This window comes from Quercus lobata, chromosome 6, assembly GCF_001633185.2.
Source record: "Quercus lobata isolate SW786 chromosome 6, ValleyOak3.0 Primary Assembly, whole genome shotgun sequence".
In the NCBI taxonomy this organism is placed as follows: domain Eukaryota; kingdom Viridiplantae; phylum Streptophyta; class Magnoliopsida; order Fagales; family Fagaceae; genus Quercus; species Quercus lobata.
In genome coordinates, this window is record NC_044909.1 from 27,824,762 (window position 1) to 27,840,452 (window position 15,691).

At 40.7% G+C, this 15,691-nt stretch overlaps 1 protein-coding gene across 1 annotated transcript; it reads right to left on the minus strand.

Moving 5' to 3' along the window:
- Positions 1-3,475: 3,475 nt before the first annotated feature.
- On the minus strand, positions 3,476-4,768 carry LOC115950061. Its single transcript, XM_031067311.1, has 2 exons — positions 4,441-4,768; positions 3,476-3,924 (listed from the first exon to the last, which is right to left on the minus strand). The coding sequence occupies exons 1-2, from the start codon at positions 4,766-4,768 to the stop codon at positions 3,476-3,478; spliced, it is 777 nt and encodes a 258-aa protein (XP_030923171.1).
- Positions 4,769-15,691: the final 10,923 nt, after the last annotated feature.

The following is a 15,691-nucleotide window of genomic DNA, read 5'->3' on the forward strand; positions in this document are numbered from 1 at the left end:
TGGGGCGGATACCATAGCTGAGGCCATGGCTTCTGCCTCTGCTGCTACTGCACAGGGAGCTCCTGCCAAAACTCTAGTCCCTCTATTTGAGCTCATTTCTGTCGAGGAGAGTACCCAGGTCGAGAAAGTTGTTACTGGGGAGTCCCCTCTTATTCCTGCTAAGATCCCCACTCCTCAAAAGGGAGTTACTCCTGCAGAAGCATCCCAGATTGAGAGCATTTCTCTTGCTACTCCTCTTGTCATATTTGTCAGCAATCTTTTCATCGCCCTCTGTTAGGCCGTGAAGGATGACGCTTCCTTGGTGGTCACCCCGTCTTCTATCCTTAGTTCTACCACCCGAGGGCTTGATACAGATTTGTCTTCCGATGAGAGGTTAGAGGAGGTCTTTGAGGACTCCGAGAATGAACCCATCGCGTAGACACGGGTTTTTGATTCTGATGAGGGTAGTGATGGTGATAAGCAGGAGGCCAAGGCCATGGGTATGTGTCCTTTGTTCTTACTAAGTCTTCTTTTTCTTCTCTTCCTATTATTTCTCAACATATCCCTTTATCTACTTCATATGTTATTCTTGCCTTATAGTTATGGACATACCTAAGGAGCCTAAGATTGTAGCAGACCCCATAATGCCTACAACCCCTATTTTTGCAGCATCTGCAGCTCCCACTCTTGGAGGTCCTAATAATTTCCTTACCCTCACACTATCTTTAATTAAAACTTTTGTCATTGCATTCATCTCTTTCCTTCGTTTACTCTTTACGGGCTTATGTTGTGCCTTGTGTTCTCCTTTAGGTCCGTCTCTTGTTGAGGTGGCTTTGACCTCTTGGTTTAAGATTGGTAGCAATTCTGCCACCGTTCCTGATCCTGTGAGTGAGGCCGCTACCTTCTTCACTTGCTTTTGATCTTGACCCATCGGACTTTTGGGGTGCCAGATCTCCTTATGTTGATTTCCATGGCTTTCAGGTACCTGAGGAGTGCGTTACTCATCTGGAGGTGGTTTATAGCAGCTGCAGAGACTTCATGCAGGGTTTCCCCTTTGGTCGTTCTATGAGGGAGCACTTACTCAAGCTGTTGAGAAGTGTGATGAACGACATCAAGCATAACTTAATTGACACAGTATCTGTGGAGAGAATCTTACAGTGGAGGGTTGCAATTTAGGAGTTGATTAGGGTTGCATTTGCTGTGGAGTTTCTGCTGGAGATTGCCCGAGCCCTCTTCAGGAGTTGATCAGGGTTGGATTTGCTATGGATGCTATTGAAACTCACATTGAGAGTTTAAAGAAGGAGATGGCAGACTTAGAGGCACGTCATGAGCGCCTTCTTTCTGGTGTTACTGGCTTCGGCCGCTTCAAGGATTAGACCCTTATTTCATGCCTTTGATTAGACATTTATCCCTTATGTAGCTTTATTTCCTTCCCTTGTGTTTACTTCTTTCCCCCTTTTCTCTATAGAGTACACTTGATTTTTCTAGCACTTATGACTTATTTTGATAAGCCTGATATGACTTATACATTTTGGGTTTGTAATCTATTATGCTACATCTGCTACAACTACTATTATGCTTTATGATATAGGATATAGGATATTTTGCTAATACTTCATGCATGATCTTCATTACTTTCTGCTTTTGCCTTTAATCATGAGTTATAAGTAAAACATGCTACAATGCTTTCTTGTGACACTATCCCTTGCAAGGTCACTTGGAGGAAAGAAACAAAAACAAGAAAACAAGAAAGAAAATGAATGATTACATAATATTTCCTTTGCATAATAGTATTTCAACCACTTACCATTAATAGGGTCCATTAAATCTTTTTCATCCATCTGGGCTAAACGATAATAGCCACTTGCATGTGCTTCCCTTACCACGAAGGGTTCTTCCCATTTTGGTGAGAATTTAGATGGTCCTGCCATACCTTGCCTGACATGGTCTGTTGTTCTCAACACGAGTTGTCTTTCTATAAACATTCTTTCTTTAATCATCCTACCATAAGCTTCGGTCATCCTTTGCTTGTATCTGCGGCTACGCTCTTGGGCTTCCTCCCTCTTCTTATCCAACCCTTCCATATCCTCACCCCTTTCTGCCATAAAGACTTTTTTTCTCCTTTATTTTATTTTATTTTATTTTTATTTATTTATTTATTTATTTTTGCATCTGCATAACCCTTAAAGATGGTATCATTACTTCCGTTGGGCTTACCAATTCTGTCCCATATACTAAAAAGAAAGGAGAAAATCCTGTGGTAGATTTAGGTGAGCTTCGGTAAGCCCATAATGCGTCTGGCAGATGCGTTGCCTAACCTCTGCAATATTCCTGGCTTATCTTGCTAATGATCGTAATGAGGGTTTTTTTTTTTTTTTTTTGGCGAGTAATAAGGTGACGACTGGTGATGCTTCACCTCGTAGAATTCTAGCGTCTTCCTCCCTTTTTTATTGACAAAGGGGGTACCATTGTCGCTTATGATTTTGTGAGGTACCCAAAATCATACAATTATGTTTTCTTTAATGAAATTTGCCACAACTCCTCTGGTGGCTTTGCAAAGTGGTATGACCTCTGCCTACTTGGTGAAATATTTTGTAACCACGAGGATCCATATGTACCTATGAGAAGGTGGATTGACTAGTCCTACCAAGTTGAGCCCCCAAGTGTGGAAGGGCATGAAGGGACCATGCTCTACAAGTTTTGTGGCTGAGTATGGATCAAATTGGCTTGCACTTGGCAACCGTGGCACTTCTTTACAAATTCTGCTGCATCCCTCTTCATAGTGGGCCAAAAGTAGCCCATTTGCAATATGCACCGATACAACATTTCCCTATTGCTCCCTGCATTCTCCTCCGTGCACTTCTTTCAACATTTCACTAGCTTCCTCTAAACCCAAATACCATAGTGGGTCCCCATCGTATCTCTTCTTAAAAAGAATTCCCTCATGTAGGAAGTAACGGGTTGCTAGCTTCCTAAGCTTATACCTTTCTCTATGTCTTTGTGGTAGAAAGCCTTCTATCAAGTATTCTATGAATAGGCTTCTCCAATCCTCAGTGGTAAACACGACATAGTTATTTTTCCTGTCTACAGCCAGGTGGCAGGCTTCACACTAGGTTTAGGTCAAGTTTGCGTCCTTGCCCATACTTGACCAATAGAAACCCGCTCTTTGCAAACTTCGATATAGGCTGATTTCGCCATAGAACCCATAAGTTCTACTATGGACATCCTCCTGCTTTCTTTGGGTCTCCTCGTGCCCTACACATCTTGACAGAATTCCTTCTAGCATTCTATGGTATAGTTCTCCCTTCATTAGGACATAGTCATTTAGTGTGTTCAATTCTGCCATGTCTTCTTCTTTTAACAGGGCTTCCCTGATGGGAGCCTTCCAATCCTCCTTGCATCCTTACTTCTCCTGAAACCTTTCCTAGAGTTTTTCAATTATGAATTCCCTTCGTTTATTAATCTCAACTCTGGTACTGCTCCTTTTAAAGGCTATTTATGAGCCCATTGCGGCCAATGCATCCGCATATCGATTCTCACTCCTATAAGTGTGCTCTATTTCAAATGTACAAAAATTTTCCTCCATCCTTTGGGCTAGTGTCCTATACGTGGCTAGACTTGGCTCCTTTAAAGAAAAACTCCCCTTAGCCTGGCAGACTACCAAATTGGAGTTGCCTATCACCTTTAGGTGTTTGATTCCCATTTCGAGGGCTGTTGCCAACCCTGTTAAGTAGGTCTCATATTCCACTATATTGTTTGAACATGGAAATTCCAACTTGAATGAGAGTTCCACGATCTCTTCACCATTGTGATAAAGGACCACTCCCGTGCCTCCTGAGTTTGTCGTAGAGGAACCATCAAACTTCATGATCCACTGTTCTTTGGTCACTTCTGCCATAGCTACTTCTCCTAGTACCTCATCGTCTAGCGGGAACTCCTTTTCTCCTAAAAATTGAGCCAACAAGTCTATTATGACCTAGCTTTTCACCGCCTTGGGTGTTCCCGCCTTCAAGTCATATTATGATAGCTGTAATAGCCATTGAGATATTCTGCCGAACAGAATAAGTTGTCGGAGATGCACTTTGATCGCGTGGGATTTCGTCATCAAATGTACCTCGTAAGCCAAGAAGTAATGCCATAGTCTTTGCGACGCATAGACGATTGCTAAGCATACCTTTTCCACCTAGGGATAATGGGTCTCAGCGTCCCTTAGGATGTGACTTAAGTAGTAGATTGGCTCGATGCCGCCTTCATCTTCTTGGGCTATCAAAGCCTCGATGGCAAATGGGCTTGAGGCTAGGTAAAGCAACAATGGCTTCCTGCGGACTAGGGCTTGCACTGTGGGGAGGTTCATCATAATTTGCTATAGCTTTTGAAAAGATGTCTGCTGTGTTTCTCCCCACTTAAAGCCTTGTCATTTCTTTAGTAACTTCATTAAAGCCGAAGTGATTGATGCTAAACCAGGGATAAACCTCCTAATATGGGAGACTTTTCCTAGGAAAATTTTCAACCCTTTGACTATGGCTGGTGGCTTTATGGTTGCTATTGCCACTGCCTTGGCTGGGTCCATGCCTATCCCTCTGTTGTGGACCAGAAATCCCAAAAATTTCCCAACAGACACTCCAAAGGCGCATTTCAATGGGTTCATTCTTAGCATGAAAAGTCTACATCTTTCGAATACCTTTCTTAACACCTTGACATGATCTTCTTGCCTTCTCGATTTCACTAGTATGTCGTCCACATAGTTCTTTAGTTCTCGGTGCATCATGTCATGAAATATGGCAGTCATTGTGCGCTAATAGGTTACACCTACATTTTTTAGCCTGAATGGCATCACTATGTGATAAAAATTCCCGATAGGAATCTTGAAAGCGGTCTTTTTTGCATCCTTCGATGCCACCCGAATCTGATTGTACCCACTGAACCCGTCCATAAAGGAAAACATGGCATTTCCTACTGTAGAATCTATTAGCAGGTCCATGTTAGGCAATGGGAACTCGTCTTTGGGACAAACTCGATTAAGATTTCTAAAATCGACATAACATCGTATTTGCTCGTTTTTCTTTTTCACAGGTACAATGTTGGGCAGTCACCGTGGGTGCCGAATCAGTTTGATGAACCCAATAGCTAATAATTTTTTCACGTCCTTCACTATTTGCTTCTTTATTTCCATGTGGAACACCCTAGCAGGTTGGACCACTGGCTTTGCCCCAAGATCCACATTGAGTGTATGCACTACTAGCCCTGGGTCTAACCCAGACATCTTGCTGTAATCCCAAGCAAAAACTTCTCTGAACTCCTTTAGTAGCAAGATCAATTCTGCATTTTTTTCTTCTGACAAATTTGAGCTTATTGAAATTGGTCTCAATTTTTGTGGGTCTGTGCCCAGGTCAATCTCTTTCAGCTTTTCTTCTGCCATTACTTGCGCATCTTTTTCTGCCACAATCTCCTTTTCACTTTCCGTGTCACTTTCTTCCCCTGAACCATCTTGGGCCATACAGCATATTAGGGTTTTATGCTGTGGCTCTCCTCTGGGACCCCCTTGCATACTACAGGTGGGCCCCATACACCTTCATAATTTATATATTATCTTACAGTTAGGTGTTCGGACCCTGACACATCGTGGCGTACTACCTAGCTCTGAAGTTAATGCTTCTTTCCTTTTCCTCTTCTACATCAACAACTCTCTCAAGTCAGGCTTTGGTTTGTCTTGGATATCCTCCCATTTGGGTTCAAAGTGCCTTGCGGCTTAGATACCAAATTCTCTCTAGATGGCACCCATTTGTCGTAGAACATGGTCTCGACCAAATTGGCTTCTGCTTGCTCGAATGGGGATGGGTTTGCTGCTATCCATATCATCTTGCCATTCAATCTCCCTTTCACACACTAGTGATAGGTGGATGGAATTAAGCGATGCTTGTGCAGCCATGGCCTTCCTAACAGTATATGATAGGAAACTTCTGTCTTTACCACATGGAATCGGGCCAAGGAGTCTATGGGGCCCACCTTTAGCCATAGCTGTATGTGCTCTGCAGTATATTTGCCTCTTCCTCCAAATCCCGTCACTTCTATTGGGCATCCTTGAATCTTGCTTTTTGGTATTCCTGTTGCTTGTAGTGTACTGAGTGGGATAAGATTTACTAAAGCGCCCATGTCAACCAGAGCTCTGTTAATGAGAATTTGGTTTATGGAGGCTGTTACGTAGAGGGGCCTTTTGTGGTCTGAGTACTCTACCTCCATGTCTTTATTGCTGAAAGTAATCTCATTGTTGTCTTGCAAGAAAGCTTTGTCAGCCCTAGTTTCTGCAGCCAGACATTCTACTCCCGTTCTTGAGGCAATGCTGGTAAAGCCTCTATGGCCATCCTTCGTTCATTTGTTGTGAGCTCTAATTGGTCAATAAGTTCTTGAACTGGGAGCTTTTCTATAAGGTAGTAATGGCTATAGTAGGCAGAGCCGGCCTTTCCTCTTCTTCCTCTCTTGAGTCTGCGTAAATGACAGCTGCTGCTACCCCCTTCCCTTTATGACTGGGGAATGGGATTCTTTGCACCTCTGGTTAGGAAAACTCAAGGTTTCATTCTCCGATTTTGCTATGCACTAGTCTGCAGAGTATCCAACATTCTATGGTTGCGTGTTGCACATAGTTATGCAAATAGCAGAAATGTGTGTCTCTCCATTCTTCTTTAGTGGGCTCTTTAGAGACTTAATTGGGTTTAAAAACTCCATTTGCAATCCATTTGTCGAGAAGCACATCCAACACCTTTGGTGTGCTTGGTATTGGCGGAGGGCTCTCATACTCCCTTCCTTCTGACTTCCTTTTCTTCTTGTCGATGGACATTATCATGGCCTATGGTGTGGATCTCTACTCCTTGGGCTTGTCAGAGCTATGCCTGATTGATTGGGTCATCTTACTAGCCTTTTGCAATAGCTGCGCAAACTAGAAAATTTCTAAGTTTTCCAGGACAGCTCTATACTCCATGATCATATTGCCTATGCACATTTCCACCAACATCTTCTTTTCACAGCGGTTATAGCAATTGAGGGCTATGTCCCTAAACCTTTTGATGTACTCTATTAGGTCTTCGCCGCTTTTTTGCTTTGTGCCTTACAAGGTAGCGAGCGTCACCGTTTCTTCTTCGTGGAAATACTTGGTGCAGAATACATCTACCATATCATCTCATGTTGGGATTGATCTTGGCTTCAAGCCAGTGTACCAGGTTTATGATCGATCATATAAGGACTTTGAAAACTCTTGGAGGCAAAGGTCCTCGTCTCCTGCCTAGGGACCAAGGGTGTCAATAAACTTACTTACATGCTCAACAGTGCTTCCCCTTCTACCATCATACTGTGCGAAGGTTCATGGCTCATATCTTTTGGGATACAGCTTGCTGAGTATCCTTAGTGGATTAGGAGGTCTTCATGCATAGAATCTTTCCTTGGGTGCCTTGGCCCTTTCTTGCTCTAATAGTGCTGTGACGTTAGCCATTGTGATGAAACACTACTCTATGTTCTACGGGCCAACGCCCACAAGGGTTTCTTCCTTGTCTGTTACATGCTCGAGGTCATATGGGCTCCCCTTTTCCTTAGTCTTGTCCGCCTTCAGCTAGCGCATTTCCTCCATCAATTGTTGTTGGGAATGTTATACGGACTGCAATACTTCAATGAAGAAGCTAGTATTGTTGGCGAGATTCCTCTACTGCTATTGTGGTCCTGCCCTCGCTCTATTAGCACCCTTTGCTTGATTGGGCTGATGCGGCGTGGTTGGCCTTGGTTCTGCCTGCGATGGCACGACACTCATATTTTGCATCGTCTTTGATCTCAGAGGCATAACTTGCGAGGGATCTGCTTACTTTGCCTATCTTTCTCCCAACTCCCCATTGAAGTCGCCAATTAAAATATGGTGGGTCTTTTTGTGTTGTTGGGCTTCGATCCCTCCTGCTGTACTATGGCTCGCGGTATAAGGTAAGAGAGTTAGGGCTGGCCTAAACGGGTTACACTTTAGGCCAATTTGTGCACAAGTCGAGCCGTCCCAATATAGATGTGTTCTGGCAAAGACATTGCAGGCTGAATGTATGGTGTGTCCATAGCAGGAACAACTGTTATAGATGTTATAGCAGGAATATAGTACTACAGAATAACTATAATACTAAATGAAACAAATGATACTAATGCCAAGATAGAAGGTAGCTTAACAAGGTTATGGCAAAATGATACAAACGGAAATAACGTTATAGCAGACAGTTTAATAACTAAACGTAAACTAATTACCCAATAAACATTAATAACAAAAAAGAAAACTTGTCTGATAGAAAAGTAGGCTTAGCTTCTCAGCAGAAGCGAGTCCAAGAAGGGAACCAATCCCCAACGTGAGTAACCTCAAGGAATGCTCCTGCCATAGAAGTTACGCACTTTGGAAAAAATGGCCTAAAAGGTTTAAGCTTCAATCCTCAATCTCTCAAAGAGTGGGTCTATCGATAGGGAGAGAAAAAGGTAGTCTATTGATGCATGCCTCTATTCCTACCACTTATGTCTCTCTGATTTTTTGTATATTCTTCTCTTTTTCTATTTTTTCTCTTCTTTCTTTTTCTACCTCTTCTTCCTTTCGTCTCTTGTTCCTCCTCCCCAAACTATTCATAGTTACCCCTTTTTATATCATCTGTCGTGGTGGGATTTTCCATTTTTATCCCTTAAGTGCTTTTGGCTCTTTATAGGTGTCCTTCTAAGACTGCGCACTAGCCTGCAGGCTGCCCAGCAACTACCTTTGCTTAGAGTGTGTTGGTTGCATCACTCTACATTCCCAAACAAAATTGCTTGTCTCGTTTTTACCTCCCTCTGCTTTCATTTTACTCTTTTTAATAAAGATCCAACTTTCTCTCTCTCTCATCACCTACCTCTATGGCATACATCTAGTGGTCCTAGCCCATACTTACTTCTTTTAGGTGAGATGTCATCCCAATAGGACATCTCTCCCTAAATAAGCTTGAGCAGGAATCCCAAAATAGACCCCTTTTTCTCCCTACCACCAAACCACACCCTCTGAACACCTTGACCCATGGCCCACCTCCCATGTATTGGCTAGGTACAAGTAGGTGGTGCCCTGACTCTTTGTGCATGCTCCACTCCGTCTGAATTTATTTCTTTCTGGCCTTCACACCATTTTTGTTGCCTTCGATTTTGTTTGATTCTACTATACGTGCTGGTTGGTGTTTATCTTTTGTGGCGTGAAAGATTTGTGGGCTTTTGAGCTCATGTTCTCTGCCTTTTATCCCTTCTTAGACTGGGCGTTGCTTGGGCAAAGGCCCTCATCTTCCTACTGAGAAAATGTTTTCCTTTCTTGCGTTCGTGGGCCTCTCGGCTATTGATTTTACCATATCACTTTATCGTGCCTGCTATAACTTTACATTTCCTTTTACTTCGTAATACCTTGTGGACTTGTGGGCTGATGTTCTTGTCATGCTAGCCCACTTCTTCATCAATCTTTTGCTTAGGGCTTCCTAGGCCCACTTTCCACATCTTTACCTCTTTTGGGCTTTGTTGGCCAACATTCTTGCTGTGCCAGCCCATTTCATTATTTCATTCCTCGGGCTTCCTCGACTTGTTTACTTCCTCTTTACCTCTTTTACTCCCATGGGCTTTTTGCTAGATCCTTTGGGCTTCCTTGGTCCAATTACCACATCTTTACCTCTTATTACTTTTTGGGCTTATTGGCCTTTATGTCGACCCATTGAGTTTACTAATTTATTTTCCAGTCTTCTTCGGCCCATTTACCTCTTCTTCACCTCTTTTTATTTCCATAGGTTTACTACATTTTTTGGGCTTCTTTGGCCCATTTACTACTTCTTTACCTCTTTTTTATTCTTGTGGGTCTGCTAGCCATCAATCTTGCCATTTCAGTCTACTGGGTTTGTTTTCTCATCTCTTTACCCTTTTTCCCTTCCTACCTTCTCTATAATGTTGGGCTTCTTCTGCTGTTGGACCCTTTGTCAAAAATGGGCATCAACATGGCTTATTGATGATTTTTTACGCACCATCAAACATAAAAGACAAACTCTAAAAGCAAGAATTATAAATTATTTAAATAATATAAAAAGAAGATACACTAAAGTTCATTGAAAGGCAAGATAAGAGCGAATTTCTCTACTCCTGTTCATGTGAGGTCAATTCCTAAATGGAATGCTTACTCTCTATTTTCACTAGGTCTTGTTTGGTAAATCCAATACAACTAATTATACAAATCAAAATATTTAGATTAAAAAAAAAAAAAAACCCCCACTTTTAAAATTGAAGAAATACATGTTAACAATTTTCATGAAATGGATTGCAGCATTTCAGCGCAACCAAACATAACCACGTATATAACGTTATTATTATTAAAGCAAGTTAAAGCAATGGGAGATTTTAAATCATGTAATGACCTTCCGTTTTTTTTAAAAGAAGTTCCCTTTCCTTAAAGTGGAAGAAAGGAGAGCCCAAACTTAAAGGAGTTCAAACGTAGGTTCCCAAATACAAATTACATACGTCAAGCATTGTAATATACTACGTCAAAGAGCATGCACTTAAAGAAAGTAACATCACACTAATCATTCATGAAATGAAGAGTTCTAAAAATTAAAAATCTTTAATATACTTGAAAAATATTTATTTATTTATAATTCTTCTCACCTTTAATTATACAACACATAAACTAATATTGTTTTTAACTAGAAATGGATGGTGTGAAGGGTGACTAGTCGACCCGATCATAACAATACCTATCCATTTAAAAAAAAAACCATTCTATCTTTGTAAAAAACGATATATTCTATTCTCCCTTTTTTTTTTTTTTTTTTTTTTTTTGCTAAAAAAACATATCTGAAATTTCTTTATAAAAAAATATTTTATTTTTCATATTTACAACTAGATCTGAAATTTGTTTTCAAAATCTATTTATTGGGACAAAATTGCCTTATGCCCTTTTCACCCAAATTATATAGCCTTTTGCCTCGCTTCCCAAACTTATTAGGGAAATGCCCCTCTTTTGAAACTCGACTTTTTCAAAATCGAATTAAGCCCTGCAGTGACGTTTTCAAGGATCTATAATGACATTTTTAAGGACCTATAGTGGCGTTTCGTAACTTGATATCCATGAAATCGAGTTATAGGCAATAAAATTGCCTATAACTCGATTTCATGGATATCAAGTTATAAAACGTCACTATAGGGCTCCTGATTTTTTTTTTTAACTCGATTTTGAGAAAATTGAGTTACAAAAGAGGGACATTTTTCTAATTAGTTTGGGAAGGGGGGCATAAAGCTATATAATTTGGATGAAAAGGGCATAAGGCCATTTTGTCCCTATTTATTGTTTTACATTTGAAGTTAGATCTAAAATTCTCTTCAAAAATCTATTTATTTTTCATACCAAAAATCAGATCTAAATATTTTATAAAATGTTGCATTCTTAATATTAAAGGAATAGGTCTGAAATTTATTTTTATAAAATGATTCCTTTTCAATAATTAAAAAAAAAAAAAAAACTAGATTTAATATTTTTATATTCAATCTCTTACTTTGTCTTTTAAATCCAAGTTGTTATTTATTTAATTTATAAAATAATTTTTTTAACAAATAGATCTATAAATCTAGGCTTAGATCTAATCTTAGATCTAGAACGTCTAACATTTATATTTTGGCATTTCAAAAATTGGCATATTGCATATTGAATGCAGGACAGAGTTTAGCTATAAAATTGGTTGTAGCCTAAGGTTACAACTGTACTCAATAAAATAAATATTACTACATATTTTAAAAATCTAATTATTAAATTGTATGTTCTTTATGTTCTTAATACACCTGTCAAATTTTGTGTCAATCGAATATTATTTACTATATTATCTATAAGCTTATATTTTATGCATAATTTTAAACTTCAAAAACTTGCAATTTAAACAATTTATTGATGATATAACTATTGATCTTTAATTTTCTAGAAATTTTGCAAGTATGGAAGATATAAGAAGAAAATGTAAACTTGTAAGGACACGATTTATAACGACCCATAATAATATTGGGTTCACACGTAAAAAGGCCCAAACAATATCATTTATAGAGCGTGGGTTTGAAAGGCTAGGCCTTGGTCACAAGACAGTGGTTTTCCGTGGTGTTCATACATAATTAAATCGTGATCATCCTAGGAGTCTTTCTCCTGGAGGTGGGTTGGGAGGCTCTGATTTTTGGCCATTTTTCCCATCCCCTTTCCTCGGATTGCTTACTTTTCCTTTTATACTAGCCTGTATCCCTTATCCAACGTCCACGTGTGGGTTCGATTTTCCAGGACTGATACTTGTCTCATCAGCCCATACCCAAAGTGGTTGGGGGTGGTTGTAAAAGCTGAAGAGTATGGTTCTGTCAGGTGCAGAGTATTGAATGGCAATAAGGACAGCTTTCTCTTTGTCCTTGGTCGTTATTCTATCCAGCATACCCTTCTCTATTGATCTAGATATTTTAGATTTTTTCCCAAACTGTTCATATACCGTTTTTACCCTTCCTTCCAAGGATATCTCGGATATGCCGAGGACAGAATCATCCTCGGCTGCGTTTCAAGACTATATGGACTTTTGTTACCTATCCTCGACTATAACCTTCCTCGACTCGGGCCTTGGGTCCCAATATAAAAATGGGCCAAGGCCACAAATTATTGGACCCCACAATAGCCCCTCAAAATCCTGCTATCCGACCTCTTGGTCGGAGATGAGGGTTTTGGTAATGCCACGCTTTTATTGCGGTCTGCTTAGATCTAGCCTTCATTAATGTGGGTGTCTCTTCATCTATCCAGGAAACATACCGGGCTACGAGATATTCCTCTGAATTCATTTATGATGCGTTCTTGTCGTTTCATTATCCGAAACGCGCTTTTAATGATTTCCCTTTACGAGACCATTTAAATTCGACGGTTATTGACGGCGCGGGGAAGTGGAGCGGGTATATTCTCGATTACAGATTGTCTTGAAAATTTGGATAGATTAAATGCCTCCTGTTTTGCCCTTCATATAAGAAGAAATGCAAGAGGTTACTCCTCTTACACAGAGACCCTTTTAATCTCTTTAAAGTCTGAAACCCTTAGCCTCCCCCAGAGTTTCCTTTATCCGCTAGTTTACACTTTGAATTGTGATACGTTCGAGATAGGAGCGGAAATGAAGGGACCATATCCTTCCCAGAAATTCCATGCTCTTTTGAAACTCAAAATGGCTCGGTCAGGGCAGGGATGGCAGAGACTCAAGATACTTCACATCCTTCCTTCAGCCAAAATCCGAAGCAGGGGCTCGTCGCGTCAAACTTTTGGTGCGACTGAGCTGGGGTCACCCATTATCAGTACTAGCCGCTCTCTTATGAGCATAGCTAACATGACACCAGCGTGTTAGGAGTCAGGACTGACGCAGGGACAAAATATCCTTACTTCTTCCTCTCTTCCTTCACCGGTGCCTCCTTTTGCCTCTCCTTCTTCTTCTTTCTCATCACCAGATCCATCCTGGTGCTTTTCCTTCTTCCTCTTTCCCATCACCAAATCCATCCTGGTGCTTTTCCTTCTTCCTCTTCTTCTTCTCTCCCCCCAAGGAAGGTCCTTCTCTCAATATGGGCGCTACTGGGGCAGATTTTGGAAAGACTTGGGAGCAGAGTTTAAAAAGATTCCTGGCTGTTTGCTTGTTTTGTTGCTTTTTTTTTTTAATTTTTTTTTTTATTGTTTTTGTAACTCTTTTTCTATATAGGCTTGTTTAAGCCCTTCATTGTACGATGTAATACCTCTTTATATCAATGAAAGTCGTCTTTACTTTATTTCGTATATTCTATCTTTTCTTTTTGAAATGGTTATGCCGTGAATAGACGTACTATCCTGTGACTTCTTTTTTATTTTTATACTATGAATGATGCTTAGGGCCGAGATCCCAGTTAATAAAAAGACCTTGCTCTGTGCTTATTGAAACTATCCGGCATAATGATGCCGATTTGAACAAATGATGCTTTGGGCAGAAATCCTTACTAAGAAGGAAAGAAAAAGACATTATGATGAGCTTATTAGAGCTGTATGGCATAATGACGCCGACCTGAGAAAACAATATTTAGGGCCAAAATCCCTTACTAAGAAAAAAGATGTTATTATGAACTTATTAGAGGTATCGTGTACAATAAGACCGACCTGAAAATGGGTTGTATACCCCAAATTTGAACGAGGTGATGGCTGAATGCTCGATGCCATGTAGCAAGTAATCATCCGAGGATATATAACCCAAAAATTTACTACCCCTGTAGGTTGCTGAGTAATAAGGCGTTTCGCCATCTTCCTAATAACTTTCATAGCCTTAACCTTTTCTGGTATTTGGTCCGAGAACTAAGCGACTTAGAATTCTTTTTAAGTAGCTGACTTCTCCATAGGTTTGAGTCCGAGGACCATGCAATACCTTGGTTCTGTCCAAAACTTGATATTTAAGTAGTTGGTTTCCCCATAGGTTTGAGTCTGAGGACCATGCAATACCTTGGTTCTGTCAAAAACTTGATTTTTAAGTAGTTGGTTTCCCCATAGGTTTGAGTCCGAGGACCATGCAATACCTTGGTTCTGTCTAAAACTTAATTTTTAAGTATAGTTTGAGTCCCCAATACATCCGTTTGAGTCCGAGGACTATGCAATACCTTGGTTCTGTCCAAAACTTGATTTCTAAGTAGTTGGTTTCTCCATAGGTTTGAGTCTGAGGACCATGCAATACCTTGGTTCTGTCCAAAACTTGATTTCTAAGTAGTTGGTTTCCCCATAGGTTTGAGTCCGAGGACCATGCAATACCTTGGTTCTGTCCAAAACTTGATTTTTAAGTAATTGGTTTCCCCATAGGTTTGAGTCCGAGGACCATGCAATACCTTGGTTTTATCCAAAACTTGATTTTTAAGTAGTTGGTTTCCCCATAGGTTTGAGTTCGAGGACCATGCAATACCTTGGTTCTATCCAAAACTTGATTTCTAAGTAGTTGGGGGAATTAACCCCTCGACTATGGCACGGGACTTGGTTTAGGGGGATTAGCTCCTCGGCCAAGCCCCTAGAACCCTCCGTGTTGTTGACGCTACGAAGCGCAGCACCTAGTGAAGAAACGTAGCCCTTAGTGGAACTTTGTGCTAAAACACTACACCCAGCTGTTTGAAATGATGTGAGTAATTGTCTCAACCCATCACCTGTGCCAAGACACAAGCCTTCCCCACAGATGGCGCCAATTGTAAGGACACGATTTGTAACGACCCATAATAATATTGGGTTCGCACGTAAAAAGGCCCAAACAATATCATTTATAGAGCGTGGGTTTGAAAGGCTAGGCCTTGGTCACAAGACGGTGGTTTTCCGTGGTGTTCATACATAATTAAATCGTGATCGCCCTAGGAGTCTTTTTCCTAGAGGCGGGCTGGGAGGCTCTGGTTTTTGGCCATTTTTCCTAGTCCCTTTCCCCGGATTGCTTACTTTTCCTTTTATACTAGCCTGTATCCCTTATCCAACGTCCACGTGTGGGTTCGATTTTCCAGGACTGATACTTGTCCCATCAGCCCATACCCAGAGTGGCTGGGAGTGGTTGTAAAAGCTAAAGAGTATGGCTCTGTCAGGTGCAGAGTATTGAATGGCAATAAGGATAGCTTTCCCTTTGTCCTTGGTCGTTATTCTATCCAGCGTACCCTTCTCTATTGACCTAGATATTTTAGATTT